This window comes from Megascapheus bottae, chromosome 16, assembly GCF_031878675.1.
Source record: "Megascapheus bottae isolate mThoBot1 chromosome 16, mThoBot2.hap1, whole genome shotgun sequence".
NCBI classification, from domain to species: Eukaryota; Metazoa; Chordata; class Mammalia; order Rodentia; family Geomyidae; genus Megascapheus; species Megascapheus bottae.
Window position 1 is genome coordinate 12635778 of NC_143524.1, and position 19440 is coordinate 12655217.

General features: G+C 46.2%; 1 protein-coding gene across 1 annotated transcript in view; it reads left to right on the top strand.

Moving 5' to 3' along the window:
- Window positions 1-5244: 5244 nt before the first annotated feature.
- Lrp4 (LDL receptor related protein 4) overlaps window positions 5245-19440 on the top strand; it is a 62612-nt gene continuing 48416 nt past the window's right edge. The window contains exons 1-3 of the mRNA XM_090349241.1: window positions 5245-5458; window positions 5695-5981; window positions 6084-6420. Coding sequence (XP_090205367.1) covers window positions 5245-5458; window positions 5695-5981; window positions 6084-6420 — 838 coding nt within the window. The remainder of the gene's footprint in view (window positions 5459-5694; window positions 5982-6083; window positions 6421-19440) is intronic.

Below are 19440 nucleotides of genomic sequence, written 5' to 3' on the forward strand. Positions count from 1 at the left end.
CCTTGATCCTTAGATCACAGCCTCCTGACAGAAGTTTTATACCCAGTAATAGTATGATCCACTTATCTTTTTCAAGTCCCTACTTGCTGTGTAAAGAACAAGTTAGAGAGACCAAGACCATTTATAATGATGTTTGATTCATATATTATTAAGTGAAAATTTTTATTGATCTGAGTATTTAGCTATGATTCTAAATTTACCTATACTGCTACAATAAGAACAGTATTTGCTCCTACAAGGGCACTATTTATCTTGCTAGAGGTATGACTTTCAAGTTTTCAGGAGATAACAATTTTCTGGAAAGTCCCCTCTTTCAGGCTGTGCCCCAAGCTAGGCCAGGGAACAAAATCAGGAGCATGCCCCAGATCTTGACTCAAATATGACCGCTGAGGCCAGGAGGATGGCTTAGTGGTAGTGTTTGCCTAGCTTGCATGAAAACCCAGGTTCAATTCCTCAGTACCACATACATAGAAAAAGCCCAAAGTGGTGCTATGGCTCAAGTGGTAGAGCTCTAGCCTTGAGAAAGCCCAACGACAATGCTCAGACCTTGAGTTCAAGCCCCGAGACAGGCAAAAAATAAAATAAAATAAAATACCACCACTGAGCTGGAACATAAAAATGTTGACACGAGAAATAAAAGTAGTGTGGAGAGTTAATTGAAAAGAGTACAGAAATACAAAGCAGACAATCTCCTGAGGAGTTCACCATTTCCAGTCTCTGGTTTTAGTTCTCTGAACCTAGATAAAATACTCCATTGTTAAAAAAATAACAAAACAAAACAAATCAAAAAAGTCGTGCTATTGCTGGGCAATGTGGGGTTCATGCCTATAATCTTAGCTACTCAGGAAGCTGAGGTTCAAAGCCAGCCAAAGCAGAAAATCTCTTATTCCTAATAAACTACTCAGAAAAAGTTGGAAGAGGAGTTGTGGCTTATGTGGTAGAGTGCTAGCTTTGAGCAGTAGAATCTCAGGGACAGTGCCCACACTGAGTTCAAGCCTCAGGACTGGGAAGTGATAGTTTTCCATAAGTCCTATGGATTCTTTTCTGGTATAGGACCTTTGCACATGCTATTCCTTCTGCCCATCTACTCTTAGCCTGATGACTCTTTTCTTTTCTTTGGTCCTAGGGACTTCATACATACTAGGCAAGTACTCAGCCACTGAACTACATCCCCAGACTCCATAATGACTCTTATTCAGCTTAAGTGTCAGTACCCCTGACAGGTCTTCTTCGCACCCCCAAATCTAAATTAAGTCTCTTCTTTCATAGAACGCTCTACTTTTCCCTCAATACCTCTATTATTTACAACTAAATTCATTCGCACAGACTTTCCTGCCCAGGCTGCTTTGAACTGTGATCTCCAGATCTCAGCCTCCTGAGGAGCTAGGATTACAGGTGTGAGCCACCAGGGCCTGGCTCTTTCTGTGAAACTCTTATTTCCAATTAATCACCAAAAAGTTAAAAAAAAAAAAAGTGGAGCTGTAGCTCAAATGGTAGAGCATCAGCCTGGAATGTAAAAGTACCCAGGCCATGAAGTAAAGCACAAGTATCAACACACACACACACACACACACAGTGAGTCAGCAGAGATGACTCTTTGCAGTCTATTTTTAATGTGTTAAAATAGTTTTTTGGCCAGAATTTGGCCTAGTGATAGAGTGCTTGCCTAGCATTCACTAAGACCCAGATTCGATTGCTGGGGACTACATACATAGAAAAAGCCAGAAGGGATGCTGTGGCTCAAATGGTAGAGCTCTAGCCTTGGGAAGGCCAAGTACAGTGCTCAGGCTCTGAGCCCACTGAGCCCTGAGCAAAAATAAATAAATAAATAAATAAATAAATAATAATAATAGTTTCTCAATTTCAGCATGATTAATGGTTCTTTGTTTTGTGGGGATAAGATTCTTGCTGCAGGATGTTTTGTAGAATCCTTGGCCTCTGCCCACTTGAGACCATTAGCTCTCACTCTCAAGAATGTCCCCAGGTGATCCCCCCAAGCCTGCAAAGTCACTTCTGGTTGAAGACCACTCTTTCAAAGTAGTTGTTCTTTCAGAAGAATCATAGTTAGAAATTCAGTTTGCTGTGTTACAAGAGAACACTACCAACTCCATTTCATCCAAACCATGGCCATTTCTATCTTCTCTGTAGCACTCTCCAAGTTTCCTTTGAAAAGGCCATTCATGATGGTCTGATTCAGAGCAATTTTCTAATCTCAGAAATTCAGCTCCCTGGACTGTTCTAGAAGGATGAAGGGAAGGGGTGGTGTTTCTGAGGAAATCAATGTCTCTGAGACCCCTCCGGAATTGGCAGTCCCCTACAACTTTTCTAGAGACATGCCCGAGAGGACAATAAGAGGGAGACAAACAGCCCATTCTGGCATGCTTTTCAGGATTTCTCACTTCAAATAAGAAAGTCTGAGAGGCCTGGTAAAAATAAATATGGCTTAGTCTTCCTGGCATAAGAACAGTTTCTAACAGCCAAGATTTAACTCACCCTAGGGGGTGACCCAGGCAGGGACTCTGCATGAAAGTTAGTTTCTACCCATTGATATTCCCAGTGACTCACAGCCAGGGATGGCACTGCGCATCAGAACTGTGCTGAAGCATGGAGAAGGACTCAGGATGGACACAGAAAATGCAGTCTCTCTGGCTGAGCCAGACACAGCCGACCTCCCCCTTCCTCTCCAATCCCAGAAAAACAGCACAAATCATGCCTCTGGAAAAGAACCTGTCCTTTGCATATGGAGTGGAAACTTTATAATTTTTAATCCCTTGACAGTGAAAGTATGTAGGTAGCCTGTACTGGAATTAAAAAAAAAAAATTAGGGGCTAGTGGTAGAGTGCTTGCCTAGCATGCACAAAGACCTAGGTTTGATTCCTGGGCACCACATACATAGAAAAAAGCCAGAAGTGGTGCTGAGGCTCAAGTGGTAAGCTCTAGCTTTGAGAAAGTCCAAGGACAGGGCTCAGGCCCAGAGCTCAAGCCCAGGGCTGGCAAAAAAAAAAAAAATAAATAAATAAATAAAATATATATATATAAGCTTTTTTTTTTCTATGTTGGTTGTGGGGCTTGAACTCAAGGCCTGGACACTCCCTGCACTCTTTTTGCTCAAGGCTAGTCTTCTACCACTTTTAGACATAGTGCCTCTTCTGGTGTTCTGATAATTAATTGGAGATAAATCCCACAGACTTCTTGACTGGGCTGACTTTGAACTGTGATCCTCAGATCTCAGCCTCCAGAGTAACTAGGATTACAAGTGTAAGCCACCAGTGTCTGGCTGGCCTCTTTATACCAGTTTCTATGTAGAACAGAATATGATCTTCAGACTCACAAGGACTTTCTCAAGATTAAAAGCAAGAATTTATAAGCAATAGAAACACCCCGACAAGAACCAAGAACTGACTTGGAAAGAAGGGGAACTGAAGAATCAGTCCCTACTTTGCATGGCTTTTTTTTCTCCTTAGATTTTAGGGTAAAGAGAAGAAAGTAGGCCAGACAGATGTAGACTCTTTGCTATGCACTTAAGATCACACAAACTTGATCTGGTCCTAGTGCCCCCTTCAGTCAGCAAGGAGAACTACAACCCAGAAAATGCCTCTGTATTAGTTACCATGGTGATGCTAGTTCAACCACATTGCATCTGGGTGAAAATTTCAGGCAAGACAACATGGAGAAGTCCTAAGAAAGAGTTCATATCACATTTTTCAGTTGTTGTAGCTGTCGCAAAATAGGGTTCATGTAAACCTTGGCCAAAGATACTAATTTGAAGTGAAAGCCTTTTAAAAAAACAAACAAGGATGAAATGTCAACCTAGCCATTTAGAAAAATAGCCTAATACCCACTTTGCATTATACCAAACTGCCTTACCCTCAGCTAACCTGGGGCACATGGTTCTTCCTGGCTCTCTAACTGGTAAAAGGAAACAGATTTAACAAAATCCACAGACGACCCAAAGCCAGAAAATCTTGGCATATCAACGTGGAGGAGAAAGTAATATTCCAGAAAGTTGGAGACTTGAGAAAAAGTAACAAAACAAGATCCAACCTAGAAAAGTAGAAGATGGTTAAAGTGTCATTAGTACGGATTGGGAAGAAGGCTTGGCTACCACAAAGCTACGACTAGTGTGGAGTTTACAATTTTATGTAGTGTCCCAAACGTTAAATATTGCTAGAAGGCCCTGCAGACTGGAAGGAGGCAGAGCGAACTCTTGGGGGATTGTAACTTCAAATATTGGCTAATTTCTTTACCTCCATCCCTTCCTTACCAGGATCAGAAAGTCAAAGAAGGTGAAGAGGCTAACAATGCTGATTTACCAAGACGGGGTGAGGAGGAACTAAGTTTGTCTGGGCCAAATTTGGACGTCTGAGCTTGGGCGACAGGACCCAGACAACCACCTCAGGAAATGAGTAAATGAAAAGGGGAGGTCACGGAATTATTTAGCCCTAGAACAACACTCCCTAGACAAGGGAGGCGGGGGGGGGGGGGTTTCAAGAAGAAGCAGAAAAAAAAAATCCCCGAGAAGGAATTTTGAGAGTGAGAACGCTAGTTAAGATACTGCACGGGAAGGGCCCCCTGATGTCCCTTGTTTGATGTCAATAAAGACCCCAGAGGATTATGCATTAGCAAGCCTTGCATATTCCAGGACATCAATAAAGTCTGGACTTGGGGCCCGTCGGGGGGCCGAGGTCACGTCCAGGCAACTCGGGTCAGCCCGGATGCTCCCCTTGGTTTGGAGTTCGTCTGAGTGTTGTCGCTGCGATCTTTTTACTTTTCCACGAGGGACCCTGGAGTGGTAGTAATGGGGGCGGAGGGGTGGGGGGTCCTTCTCCAAAGGCTAGGAATGTGGGGGCGGCCTAGGGAGGAGTCGGGCCCTCTCGGGAGGCGCGGGCGGGTAGGGTCCCCAGGACTGGGGGGGCGGGGGCGGAGGGCGGGAAGGGGCCGGGCCAGCGCCGGGGGCGGGGCCAGGCGCGGTGGCGGTGGCGGGGGCCGCGGCGCGGGGGGCGGGGCGGCCGGGCCCGGGACACCCCCCCCCTCTCCCGGTCCCCTGGCTGGGCAGCTTGAGCTCTGGCAGCACTGGAGGCGGCGGCGTCCGGAGGGCGAGTCGCAGGGCGCACCGGGCGCGGTGGATCCGGGACGGCTTCCCCACCGGGGACCCTCGGCTGACTCCGGACACCACGCCGTCCCGCGGGAGCCGGCGGGACCCCCCCGGCCGGCAGGGAGCGCCGGCGCGGCGGCCGAGGCACCATGAGGCGGCCGCGGGGCGCGCTGCTGCCGCTGCTGGGCGCCCTGCTCTGCGCACACGGTAAGCGTCGCCGCCGCGCCCGCGCCCACCGGCCCACCGGGAAAGTTCGTTCTGCGTCCGATCGCTTGCGGGATCCGCTTCCCCGGGAACCGGAGGACTCAGGCCGGGGCCTGAGCCCCTCCCGGCGCTCTCTGCGAGCCGGAGCCCTGAAAAAGCGTGCCGGGGAGTGAGGGGGACTGGAAGCTCCCCGCCGCTGCAGCTCAAGTGCGAGGGGAGGCGGGCGGGGTGGGAGAGCGGGGAGGAATCCACCCGGGCTTCGATCTAGTCCGGGTCCCAGGGCGCGAACTCGCCCCCCCTCCCGCGCCGCCCTGCTGCTCTTTAAAGAGCAAGCAGGGGTGGGGGGTGGGCTTCTTCCCTTTCAGGTCGAGACCGAGTCTGAGTCCTCGGTGCAGACGAAAGTGTGCAAAGAAAAGGAGGCGGCGAGGGTGATCGTGAACGCAGATATTCTGGGGACTGGGGCGGGGGGTCTCGGCTGCCCCCCTCTCCGCCCGGGGAATCTGAGTACTCGAGCATCCGACTCCTCCGCTCGGGGAAGCAGGTCCCGGGACTCCACCTGGCCCTCACCGAGGGGCTGGGGGCACCGGTGACGCGCGGCGTCTGGTCCTCAGTGGTGTTTTGGGTTTCCTCTCCGGGCTGCGGCCAATCAGCTTTCTGCCCCCGGATCCTCCCCAGGGGAGGGGTGAGGTGTGTGTTGGGGGGGGGGCTGGACAAGGGTTTTGGAGGAACTTGGGGAAGAAACTGTTGGTGGTAGGCTCGTGCTGGTCAGTCCTGGCCCGTGCAGGGGTGGAGCGGGGAGGGAGGACGAGCGTCGCTGAACTTCCGAAGGCAGCCCGGGGAGGCCCCCGGGCGTATGGTGGGGCCTCGGCCCGGAGGGCGGCGGGCGGGAGCCGAGCGGATGGCAGCAGGGCTGATGCTTCATCTGCTCCTTATTAATAACGTGTTCGGTGCCCAGACGCAACTGTGGTGTGTGCTGAAAGCTCCAAAGGGATCCGCTTTTCTCCGCAGCCGCGAGCGTGGGTTGACGCTAGCAGCGGCTTCCCTTAAATCTGTGCCCCCCCAAAGATCAAAGATTGGTCTCCGAACCCCACCCTCAGTCTCACCCACCGCGGCGTCTCCACGTGTGTGTGCGTGTGTGTGGTGGGGGAATCTGGATCGCTCTCTCCATCTCCTCGCAGCACGGTTGGGGGGGGACGTGGGGGCTCCACATGGAGGGGGAGGGTCTCTGCAAACCCGATCGAAGCACAGGCTCTTCCTTGAACCTAGAGGAGCTCGTGTGGAAACTGCAGATTTCGGAACTTGCCTGGCAAGTGTGTGGTGGTGCCGTCTGAGCACTCCCTCCACCTTAAATAATATTAGTTTTAGCTCCCGTGTTCTCCTGTCTGTTAAAAATCTGTGGGTCCTCTCCCCCTCCCCATGGCTTTTTCCAAGTAGTAGCCCAGCCGACCCTCGTTCCTCTTGGAGCCCTGCTCTCCCCTCCACCCCCCAGCTCTCCTTGGTTATTTGTGGCCTCTTCGGCGTGTTGGGACAGCGGCCCTACTGGGGTAGGAATGTAGCCGTTCTTCCCACCACATGGGCCCCTTAAAGGGACAGCTATGCTTTTTTTGGGGGGGGGGGCGTTGTTTCTCCCCCTCCCCTTTCTTTCAGCTGTAAGGGAAGGGGATGGAACTTTCCTCTTGGCCCCCTGGAGGAAGTTTTGAAAAAGATCAAGGGAAATGGCAAAGCACTGGGGAAAGGAAAGGAAAAAAAAAATTGTTAAAACGGATACCAACAAAGCCAGAGTGGAGATTGTCGCCTTCTGCCCTAGGGAAGGGGGAGCTGGAAGGTTCCGGGCTGAGCCCTAGCCAATTTTTTTTTTAACTGCTCCAGAGCTGTCAAAACTGCATACATTACATCCACATAGACTCAGGGTGGAGAAAGGGGGAGGCTGGGAGAATGGGAATAGAGAATTGTGGATTTTTAATGCTTCATAGAAAAAGGATTAAGGGGGGTTACTTGGTGACTCCTCTGAGTTCTTTTATTCATGGGAAAAAATGGACTATAAGAAACAAATACACATAGAGACTTTCTGTGCACACAGGGTAGGCAGAGGCAGAGAGATTTGCACTTGGCCTGGCTTGATTACTGAGCTATCCTTGGAGACATGGAAAGGACAGATTCATGGTGTGACTGAGCAGTTGCAGAGCCTGGAATCTACACCAAAAATACTACCATGAGGATCCCTGACACTAAGTTCCAGGGATGCAGAGAGACTATAGTTCTGTAATTGTAGCTATAGATTACTTAGGCATACTTGACTTCTGCTAGGAGTAAATTAAAGTAAATTCAAGTTTAAGGTGTTTGTTTGGGTTCTGCTAGTCCTTAGGGCCTTTCCTATAGCATCTAAGTTTCATTTCAGTCTACATAACAACCCACCCTTGAAAGATTTGGGAAGGAAACTTAATAACCATGATTACTTTGATCATGAAGGTTATGGGTATTTGAAGAATGGAAATTGTGTTGTCCTGGAGGTTTCTTCCAGGCAAATGAACAACAACAAAAAATTTCTACTCAGGAACTTTTGCAAAGGTTTTAAGTGTGTGGGGGGGGAGATGTTTGTGAGGGTGAGTGCAGAAGAGTTGAGTTGAAACTGGTCTCCTTTTCCTCTGCTTGTTGTGATGGTTGTCCTGGTATTTGCATGACCTTGTTCTTGATCTCTTGCACTTGTGAAAGATGCTTGGCTTGCCACTGATTTTGGATTTCCTCTTCTGTCCCCTGTTGGATATCAGATAACATCTTTGGGACTGGCACACGGTATTAAGAATGACAGGTGCAAGAGTATCAAGTCTAGCTGTGTCTGACCAAGAGCACGTTGAACAGTCATGATATGGTCCAATAAAGAACAGAGTCACAGAGTGTTTTATAGTGCTTTCCTCCCTCTTTGAACTGCTTCAATTTTAGTCTTAATCCGAAGGAAGAAGGAAGATGGGAGGGATTATGTATGCTGCTGTGGCTGTCGCCACCACCGCTACCTCCTCCTCCTCCTCCTCCTCCTCTTCCTCCTCCTTCATCAGTCCTAGGACTTGAACTTGGGGCCTAGGCACTGTCCTTGGGTTTCCTCAAGGCTAGCACTCTACCAATTGAGCCACAGCACTTCTGGCTTTTTCTGTGAATATGGTACTGAGGAATTGAACCCAGGGCTTCATGCATGCTAGGCAAGCACTCTATCACTAGGCCAAACTCCTGGCCTTGCTGCTGCTTCTTTAAAGGAAAATGTGACTACTAGGGAATTCTTGAATGAGAACTAAAAATTTCAGGGACTACTTCAGAAGCAGGGTATCTGTCTCTTATGATTAGACATATCTCATGTTTACAGTTCTATGTCCTCTATCAGCTAGGTCTGTTAGCCTGATCCAGCCACAGCTCCTTTACATTTTCTGACTTAGTATAGCCACATTTGGGCAGTCTCCTGGGCATGGGGCATCTGAGCCTCAGACTATGTCCTGTTTGCCCTCTCATCTTCAATGGTGGAAGACTTTTTTCCCCCCATTCTCAGTCTGGTGGGATTCCGTGTCCCAAGGAAGTCTAAGTGTGACTGGTTGGCTGGCAGAGCCTGAGTTTTACCCTATAAATAGCTTTGGTGACTGCCTGTGCTTGCTGTTCTCCATCTAGCTTAGTGCTGGCAGGATCAGGCTTTTTCTCCCAGTACTCTCATGAGCATTCCCCAAGTTGGGCTCTGTACCCATGCAGTTGTTCATTCATTCAGCTAGCACACATTTGTCAAACACCAATCATTACTGACACAGCTCAGGAATGAAATGCAGGCAGACCTGGGTTTGAATTTTATCAATAGCACTTCTTGGTGACCCAGCATAAAACACTGGATCTTACCAGACTTCAAGTGCCCTTATCTAGAAATGATGATGTGGGTCAGAGTAGGGGAATCTACCTATGAAGGCTGTGAAAAAATGAGATAATAGTAATGTTCAAACTATTTAGCACAGAGCCTGACAATTAACTATATTCTTACTATCACTCTCAGTTGACACTTAACTGCTCATTACCCATCTTGCATAAGTGGATCATAGGCTGCTCTTGCCTTGGGAATATGGGAAATAAGATAAATAATTACAATGTGTAAAATGAAGCTGCCTTCCTCCTCCTCCTCCTCCTCCTCCTCTTGTTCCTCCTCCTTTTCCTCCTCCTTCTCCTCCTCCTCCACCACCACTTCTGGCTTTTTCTGTATATGTAGTACCAAGGAATTGAACCCAGGGCTTTGTGCATGCTAGGTGAGCACTCTTTCAATTAGACCACATTCCCGGCCTGAAGGTCTCACTTGAACTCAGGGTCTCATGCTCTTGCTTGGCTTTCTTGTTTGCAACTGGTACTCCACCACTTGATTTGTGCCCCCAGTCCTGCTTTTTGCCAGTTTTTTTGTTATTATTATTATTTTTTTTTTGCCAGTCCTGGGGTTTGAACTTAGGGTCTGAGCATTGTTCTTGAGCAGCTTTCTCAAGGCTAGCACTTTACCACTTGAGCACCACTTCTGGCTTTTTTCAGTGTATGTGGTATGGAGGAATCAAACCCAGGGCTTTGTATATGCTAGGCAAGCACTCTACCACTAGGTCACACTCCCAGCCCTTGTCATTTATTTTTGAGAGGGAGCCTCATGAACTATTCTGCCTAAGCTAGCTTCAAACAGTGATTGGTCCTCAGCTCTCAGCCTCCTGTGTAGCTAGGATTATAGGTCTGATTACAGTCTGGATGAGGCTTGGTTCTTTATTTATCCATTTCAACTTACTTTTTTTTTTTTTTTTTTTTTGCTTTTCTGTTTGAAATACCTTGCTCCTTTCACTCCTGTAAACCTCATAAAGCCTAAGCATAGCTGCCTGTCCACATTTTCTAGCAGATTTTATTTTCTTTTTAAAGAGGGTTTTGCTATAATATGAGTCCAGGAGAACTTTGCCCAAGTTTCCCGGAGAAAAGTCTGAAAGATGGGGTTTTCTTTTGCCAGTTGACTGATGTCTGATGCCCTGCACTCTCTCACCCTAAGACTGCTATGACCCCGAGGTGAGAGGTGCTAGCTGATATCTGTTGTAGCTGGGACAGCTTAGAATTCCAAACTCTTCCACTGACCTGAGCAGGGGAGTCAGGCCCCATAAGGTAGTAATTGCCTCAATTTGGGGGCTGGGCTGTTCAGAGCCTTCTCTCTTCACAACTACTGTCTTCAATCAGGAGTTCTGTCAGTGTGTAGGAATAATTGATGCAGGACTTCAGCTCCAGGCTCACCCTAGCCTTCCCACCCCCCCACCCCCCAGTTTCTCCACCCCAAAGTTTGACCCCTGTTGTCTCTTTGTTTCTTCTTTTTAAATTGGTGCCAGTGATGTGATGTTTCTGGGAGCTGTGGAAAGTTGACCGTAACCCAGAGCAGCCGTTCAAAAGGAGCCGATTCTCTAGCTTCCTGGCGATCTCTTGAGTCTATTTTCTGTCCTGTGCTCTTGATTTAGCAAGAAGCAAACATCTTGGGTGCCTTTGGGCACCTCTCAGGCCCATGGGAGCAGACCCAATTCTTTCAGTGTACGTAGGCATTGTTGTTCATGCTCACAGATGAGTGGATTGTCAGCACTCTTGGATGCCCTGCTTGCTTCCCTATGCATAACTGAGACTTTCAGAGTCTCTTCCTTCACCCCCATCATTCAGGTGAGAGGGGAGGAAGGAGGGGCCCTGCCAGAGACCCAGCTGGGGAAAGCCTGGCTGAGACCTGCTTACAAGCCCTGACTTGGCCTAGGGAAGCTCCCCTTCACCTCTGGGCTGAGCCCAGGGTCTGAGTTGTGAGCCAAGGCGGAAACAAAAGACTGGGAGCAAACCTCCCATCTGGCTGGGAGTCAGGGGACACAAAGGTGCTGCTGCATAATTTATCACCGGAGGTTTTTCTGGAGTCAGGAAGCTCCTGGCTCCAGTCAGTAGCATTTTTGTGGGGGGCGGGGAGAAGGACCCCCCCCCCTTGTCTTAGCATAGGGAGAGCCAGGTAGGTAGAGAGTAGAGGGTTGTGAGAGACACACGATTAGCTTGTAGTAAAGAATCTGAGCAGTTTGTAGGTGTCTCTGTAAACACAGCTTTCCAGACAAGCATGCAGGGGTGGGGGGTGGAGAGTTGAGTTGGGGGTTGTATCCTAAGTGTTCCTTCCTATGGCCCCAGCCTGAGTACTCTAAGGCCACCACTTAGTTGACATGGATGCAGACAAGAGACAGTTTCTCTGTTGGATTGATGACATTTTTCTATTATTCTGTTTTTTGGGTTTTTTTTTTTTTGTCAGTCCTGAGGCTTGAGTTCAGGGCCTGGGCACTGTCCTTGGGCTTTCTGAAGGCTAGTACTCTACCACTGGACCCACAGCATCACTTTCAACTTTTTCTGTGAATGTGGTACCAAGGAATCGAACTCAGGGCTTCATGCATCCTAGGCAAGCACTCTACCACTAGACCATGCTCCTGGCCCTTAATGTTTGTTGTATTATCTGAAGTCCTTAGAAGGCTGAAGACTTGGCTCAAGTGATAGATTTCCAGCACGCTACCACTAGGCCAAATTCCTGGTCAGTTTTCTATTATTCTTTTCCTTCCTTCCTTCCTTCCTTCCTTCCTTCCTTTCTTTTCTTTTTTTCTTTATTGTTTGTTAGTTCCTCTACTACTTTGAGCCACAGCTCTACTTCTAGTTTTCTTGTGGTTAATTGGAGATTAACCCATGAAGGGGTGCCCTGGCTCAAAGTGGTAGAGTATTAGCCTTGAAGAAAACAGCTCAGGGACAGCACCAGGCCCTGAATTCAAGCCCATACCAGCTGGAAGTATGGCCTAGTGATAGAATACATACACAGAAAAAGCCAGATGTGGCACTGTGATCCCAGTGGCAGAGGACTAGCTTTGAGCAAAAACTGTCCAGGGACAATGCCCAGGCCCTGAGTTCAAGCCCTAGGTCTGGCAAAGAAATAAAAATAAATAACTAAAATGAAATGAAAAAAAAGTCTCATGAATGATCCTACCTGTGCTGGCTTTGAACTAGCCTCAGATCTAAGCTTCCTGTGTAGCTAGGATTATAGGCATGAGCCACTGGTACCTGGTCTGCCTGCTTGCTAGCCCATCCTCCCTCCCTCCCTCCCTCCCTTCCTCCCTTCCTTCCTTCCTATCTATCTTTATTGTGCCAATATCCCGGGGCTTGAATTTAAGACCTACATGCTGTCCCTTAGCTTGTTTTTCCTCAACACTGGTGGTCTATTACTTGAGCCACATCTCTACTTCCAAGTTTTGTCTGGTTAATTCGAGACTTTTCTGCCCTAGCTGACTTTGAACCATGATTCTCAGCTTCTCAAGTATCTAAAATTACAAATGTAGGCCACCAGCACTAACTGACTACAGCCTTCTTACAAAACCAAATGGCAGTGGCAGATCTATCAAATAAGAGAAGGGGTCTCCTTCCTCTTTTCACTTTCCCCAGACCATTTAAGCAAGAAATTTCTAACTACAGGCTCAGAGAAGGAAGTGAAATAGAAGGGTTCTAAAATGTTAAAATGTGTCTCCCTCAAATGAGAATTTCTGTTCTAGGAGTAATCTTCTCTGGTGACCATTTTCATTTTGTCCCTTCATAAACTGAGACATAGTGTCTAAAAGATATCAATGTATTTTGGGGAAGTTACTTTTTTTTTTAGAGTTTTGCTGTATCTGGCATATATATATATATATATATATTTATATGTATATGTACACACACACACACACACACACACACACACACACACACACACACACTTTCCAGTATTCTCTGATCTTAGTGGACCCTTGGAGAAGGATATCAGACACATAATTTCTGGTCCCATAAAGTTTAGCTCTCTGTTTGTTTAAAACAGGTCTCATGGGCCGGGAGTTTGGCCTAGTGGTTAAAGTGCTTGCCTAGCATGCATGAAGACCCGGGTTCGATTCCTTGGTACCACATACATAGAAAAAAGCCGGAAGTGGTGCTGAGGCTCAAGTGGTAGAGCTCTAGCCTTGAGAAAGTCCAAAGACAGTGCTCAGGCCCTGAGCTCAAGCCCAGGACTGGCAAAAAAAATAAATAAATAAAAATAAAACAGGTCTCACTATGTAGTTAAGGCTGGCCTAGAACTCTATATGCAGGTTGTCTTCAAATCTGAGATCCTCCATGCTTCTGATATGCCTCCTTCCTTCTTTCCTTCCCTTCCCTTCCCTTCCCTTCCTTTCCTTCCTTCCTTCCTTCCTTCCTTCCTTCCTTCCTTCCTTCCTTCCTGTCCCTCGGTCTTTGTCTGTCTCTCTTTCTTTATTTTTTGGGGGAAGAGCACAGGCAGTGCTGGCATGGGCTGCTGAGAGGTTTAAGTGAAATAATGTGTCAAGTTCAAAGTAAAGAGATACTATTGTTATTGCTGTTAACCTTACTGTCTTTATCAGATTTCATCCTATCTCTTGTCCCTATATAGATCCTCAAAATTATTGTTAACAGAAACGGCTGATAGATCTCACAAATCCAACAAGGTTTGGGCATGGCTGTACTCTGACAAGGTCTGCTCAAAATAGCTGGTTTCCTCTTCTCTACATCTCAAAACAAGGTCCACCTGGTAACACAGGGCTTCAGGGAGCAACAAACTACATTTGCTGGGAACTTTTTAAAGCCTCTCTGGGACAAAAAAAATGCTTAAAAATTTTTTCCATATGCATTGGAATATCCTAAAAAGAATACCAAAAATGGAAGTGAGATAGGGTTTTCCAGCCTACAGAGATGGGGGTTAAAAGAGTATGTTCTGAGAAGCAGTTGGATTGGGAGGGTCTGGTCTTAGGCTCTAGGTTCAGATGATGGTGCAGAACTCAGTGGCAAACTACCTCAGTTTCCCATCTATAAGGTAGGAGTAAAGAAAGACCATCCATATGCCTGGTGTTGGTGGCTCATGCCTGTAATCTTCTACTCAGGAGGCTGAGATCTGAGGATTGTGATTCAAAGCCAGCCTGGACAGGAAAGTCCCATGAGGCTTTTTTTTTTCTTGCCAGTTTAGGGGCTTCAACTCGGGGCTTGGACGCTGTCTGTGAGGTTTGCTCAAGGCCAGTGTTCTACCACTTGAGCTACTGTGCCACTTCTGGCTTTTTCTGAGTAGTTTATTGGAGAGAAGAGATTCACAAACTTTTCTGCCCCAGCTGGCTTTGAGCCATGATTCTCAGATCTCGGCCTCCTGAATAGCTAGGATTATAGGCATGAGCCACCAACACCTGACCCATGAGACCCTTATCTCCAATTAAAAATCCGGAAGTGGAGCTGTGGTTCAAAGTGGTAGAGCACTAACCTTGAGTAAAAGAGCTCAGGGACAGCTTCCAGGTCTTGAGAAATCAAGCCCCACAACCAAACAATAATAATAATTTGAATTGTGATATATCAATTTTATGGCTGGAATACAGTAAGGAGAAAGCAATAAACTTGGCCTAGAGAGAGCTGGGGAGATGCCTGGAAAAGACAATTTAAGTTTTCTTGAATGCTGGTTAGTTAGAACATGAGTACTTTTGTTTCTGATACTCTTACGTGCTTCTCTGCCTTTATCACCAGCTCTTATAAAATTCAAGAGGAATATATCATTCATTCATCTAACAAACTTGTATCCATCATCTAATACATGCTACTGAATATCAAACAATTCCAACTGTCAAGAAGTTTAATTCTAGTAAGTGAACAACACAAAGGGCCTCTGGGTACAGTTCAGAGGCTTCCAACTCAGCCTGGGTCTTGTGGATGCAGGTGTCAGGAAAGAGTTTACTTTCTAGCCTTCTGTGCCAGCAACATACACCCCACTTTTGGGGGGGTATTGCTACAGATGTTTAGGAGACACACATGACTGCTTGGATCAGGTATCTAGGTATCTTTTAGATGATGCTATCACATTCCCATGTGGTCACACATTTCAGTACTTGCCTAGCATGTATGAGGCCTTGGTTCAATACCTAGTATGGGGTGGGGGAGGGGGAATATATTGTATGCATAGAAATGCCATAATGATTTCTTCTCCCTACAAGGAGTATGTGCTAATTATACTATTGAAAATCCTTTTGAAAAAAAAAAATGTTGACAGAAGTGGAGGTGAGGCTCAACTGTTAAGAGAGCCAACCTTGACTAAAAATGTCAAGTGGGAGGGGAAAGCCAGAGTTCAAGCCCCAGTATTGGCACAAAAAGAAAAAGAAGAAAGACAGGTTTTACCCATGTGAGTATTGAATCTGATTTCTTCCTTTTCCATTGTAATCTCAATGTCTTCCATACAACACACTCAGGGTACTTCTTAAGCCCTCTCATCTCTCATTCAACTCAAGAAAGTTGCTCTGTAGCTGTCTGTACTCAACATCCACCTGCGTATCTTCATGTCAGGTGTGACCTACCTTCAAATAAGCTTTATTCCTTGGCAGAGAACACTGCTACTAGACACTTGAGTGTACATTCGTGTGACCTGCCAAGTCTGGTTTCCTAGATCACACTGAGAAGAATGCTGGTCAAAGGGTCAGAATGGGGTTTCCTTCCTAGTTCTCCTGTGTGCCTCACACTTGACTGATCATAGTCAAAGCCAAGGATATTACCTATTTCAGTTGGCACCACAGGAACTGCTCAGTTATTGTAATGATTAAATGAGACTGCAAGTGCATATGCCAATGTAGCTTTCCAACTGTAAAGGGGAACTGTGATGTGTAATTATTTCTTGTCAAAATCCTTGTTACTTCCTGGACCCATGGCACATAGTTCAAAAGCTTCAAAAGGGGTAAGACTCCAGACTTCCCCTGCTTTACTACTTCACCTGAGGGCAAAGGAAATTGATCTTTACCTTAGTTGGAACCTGAAAGAGAAGTCACTGTTTTGAGACCTATAAACTTACTGCAGAATTGCTAATGGAGATGCCTCAAGGGAGAGAGACCTTCAAGCTGACCCCCATAGTGACATCATTTATTGGGAGGGAAGCAATAATACCCACCCTCCTGAGAATAAATACTAGCCCCAGCCCTTCTCACCTGGATGACAAATCTATACAGTTAAGCTTTCACTTTCTCATTGTTCTCCATTTAAAGTGATAAACTACAGTAACAGAGCCACCTCCCAAGGGTTGTAGAGAGTGTTCATTGATGTAGCATATGAAAAGCACTTAGAGAAGTACTTGGAGGCCACCAGCTAGGTACTCAGTAGATGATAGTTGTCTTATTTATGGAACTTTTGTTGGGCATGAATTATGTCCCCACATCCTTTGGGGGTACAGCTGTCCCATTCTTATATTATGGATGAACAAACTGAGGCTTAGAAGTATTAGCAAACTTGCTCAGAGTTGTAGAATTAATGCCAAAATTTAAACCTCAGTCCCTCAGTCCTGAATCTATGCTATCTCCAATCTATTGTATAATACGGTTGTCTGTCTTCTATACCAGATGAGCATTTTTTCCTTTCATTCTTTTGAAAGAAAGCACTGTGAGATTACAAACATGACTGGAAAGAGGGAGAAGTGATGTAAATAGTGAGATTTTTGGCTAACCTCTCCAGAAGTTTCTAAGAACATATTAACATGTTACCTGTTGCTGACTTGAATTGCGTCAGGTAAAATGGGCTTAACTGCTCAAACACCTAGGGGTCAGAGTTGCTGCAGTGTGCGGCTGGCAAACTACTTTCCAGGATAGAAGCACAGCTTCTATTCTATTCTAACTCTTAAAATGAATGCTGCATTTTTGCCACCCGCAGTCATTTGTTTCCCCTTTTCATTTACCATTCTGTTACTTTAAAAGGGTTAAAAGCTGCCAAGATTTGAATGAAAAGGCAAAATTCTACCTCTGGGGGTCCCCAGAGGGGCAGCAGTTGTCCAGAAAAGCTGGCCTCTTGGAGTATAAAGTGTCCGCTTCCTGTTTGAATGCTCGAGTCAAGAGTTTGCCTGGCTGCTGGCTGCCTGACCTTCATTCACTGCAGCGTTGACTTCAGATATTTCTCTGACATGCAGGAAGTGGTGACTTTCCAGCCACCTGCAACTAACTTGATGCCTACCCGGTGAAAAGCTTTGTTCCTGAAGTCTGCACCAGGAAATCAGGACTTCTGTTATCACTCAGCAGAGGTGGGGGTGGGGTCCTGGAAACTGGAGCTGTTTTCTGCTTTCTCTTGCTTAGCAGCAGGGTACTCTTGATCTGATTCTTCCCATCCTGGTACTCAGATTCCCCCAAATTAAGCCTTTTGGAATGATTAGTTCTCACAGCCCCATTCTCTATTCATTTTATAGCTTCAGAGTGTCATGGCACCAGGTTGGTTTCTAGCACCTTTATTTTCTTGTCCAGTGTTTTTTCAGTTTTTTTAACTTCTTTGGTGTCAGTCTTAGGGCTTTGAATTCAGGGCCTGGGTACTGTCCTTAAGCTCTTTTTGCTAAAGGCTAGCACTGTATCTCTTGAGCTATAGCTCCACATAGAGTTTTTGGTGGTTAATTGGAGATGAGAGTTCCTGTTCTGGCTGGCTTTGAACCATGATCCTCAGATCTTCACCTCCGGAGTAACTAGGATTACAGGCATAAGCCACCAGCTCCTGGTAATGCTTTAACTTTTTAAACAAATAAATGAGGAAGCTAGGTTAAGGACTACATTGTATGAGCTAGAACCAGGTCTCTCTGTTCCAGATCTAGTGCTTTCTTCCCACCTGTTTCCTCTCCTCTCCTCCCTTCTCTAGTTCTTTTTGTTTTTGTTTTTTGTTTTGGTGCCAGTACCCTGGGCCTCCCTCTTTTGATATCTTTTTGGCTCATGCTGGAGCTCTATTTGAGCAATACCTCCACTTCCATCTTTTTGCTGGTTAATTGGTGATATCTCTTGGGTTTGTCTGCCAACATTGGTTTTGAACTTGTATCCTCAGAGCTAAGCCTCCTCAGTGGTCAGTGTTATAGATAGGAACTACATGCACCATCTCCAAATTTTCTCTCTCTCTCTCTCTCTCTCTCTCTCTCTCTCTCTCTCTCTCTCTCTCTCTCTCTCTCTCTGTGTGTGTGTGTGTGTGTGTGTGTGTGTGTCCTGGGGCTTGAACTCAGAGCCTGGGTGCTGTCTCTTAGTTTCTTTGCTCAAAGCTACTTCTTTTTTTTTGCCAGTCCTGGGGCTTGAACTCAGGGTGTGAACACTGTCGTTGGGTTTTCTTAAGCTAGAGTTCTGCCACTTGAGCCACAGAATCACTTCCAGCGTTTTCCTTATATGTGGTACGGAAGAATCGAACCTGGGTCTTCATGAATGCTGGGCAAGCACTCTACCCCTAGGCCAACCTCCTGGCCCCAGCATTCTGCCACTTTGAGCCACAGCTTCGCTTCTGGTTTTCTAGTGGTTAATTGGAGATTAGAGTCTCACTTTCCTGCTCTGGCTGGCTTTAAATTGCAAGCCTTAAGATCTCAGCTTCTTGAGTAGTTAGGATTACAGTTATGAGACTGGCTCCAACTCACCTTTAGTCTGGAATTTCCCTCAGATACATCTTTACTCCTTGCTGTTTGTGGCTAATGTTTCTCAACTCTTTTGCCATTTCTAACTAGCTCATTGAGAGGATGGAGGTGGGGCTGTCCTACATACTCTAGAATGTCTACCCATCTTTTGAGGAACTGCCATACTGCTTTCCATAGTGGTTGAACGAGTTTACACTCCCACCAATAGTGTAGTAGTGATCCCTCCTGGCCACATCCCCTCTAGCATCTGTTGTTATTAGTTTTCTTGATCCTGGCCATTCTAACTGGAGTGAGATGGAATCTTAGAGTTGTTTTGATTTGCATTTCTTTTATGACCAGAGATGTTGAGCATTTCTTCATGTGTCTATAGGCCATTTTTGTTTCTTCTTCAGAGAAGACTCTGTTTAAGTCTTTGACCCATCTTTTAATGGAATGGTTGTTACTTTGGAGATTAGTTTTGGATTGATTCAATTTTTTGAGCTGTGGATATATTTTAGATATGAGGCCTTTGTCTGTTGTATGGTTGGTGAAGATCTTCTCCTACTCTGTAGGCTTCCTAATTAGTTTACTAGCTATGTCCTTTGCCATACAAAAGCTCTGCGGCTTAGTGCAGTCCCACTTATCCAGCCCTTCTCTGATTTGTTGTGATTCTTGGTCCTTATTAAGAAAGTTTCTACCTGTGCCAAAGAGGTCTAGTGTATCTCCT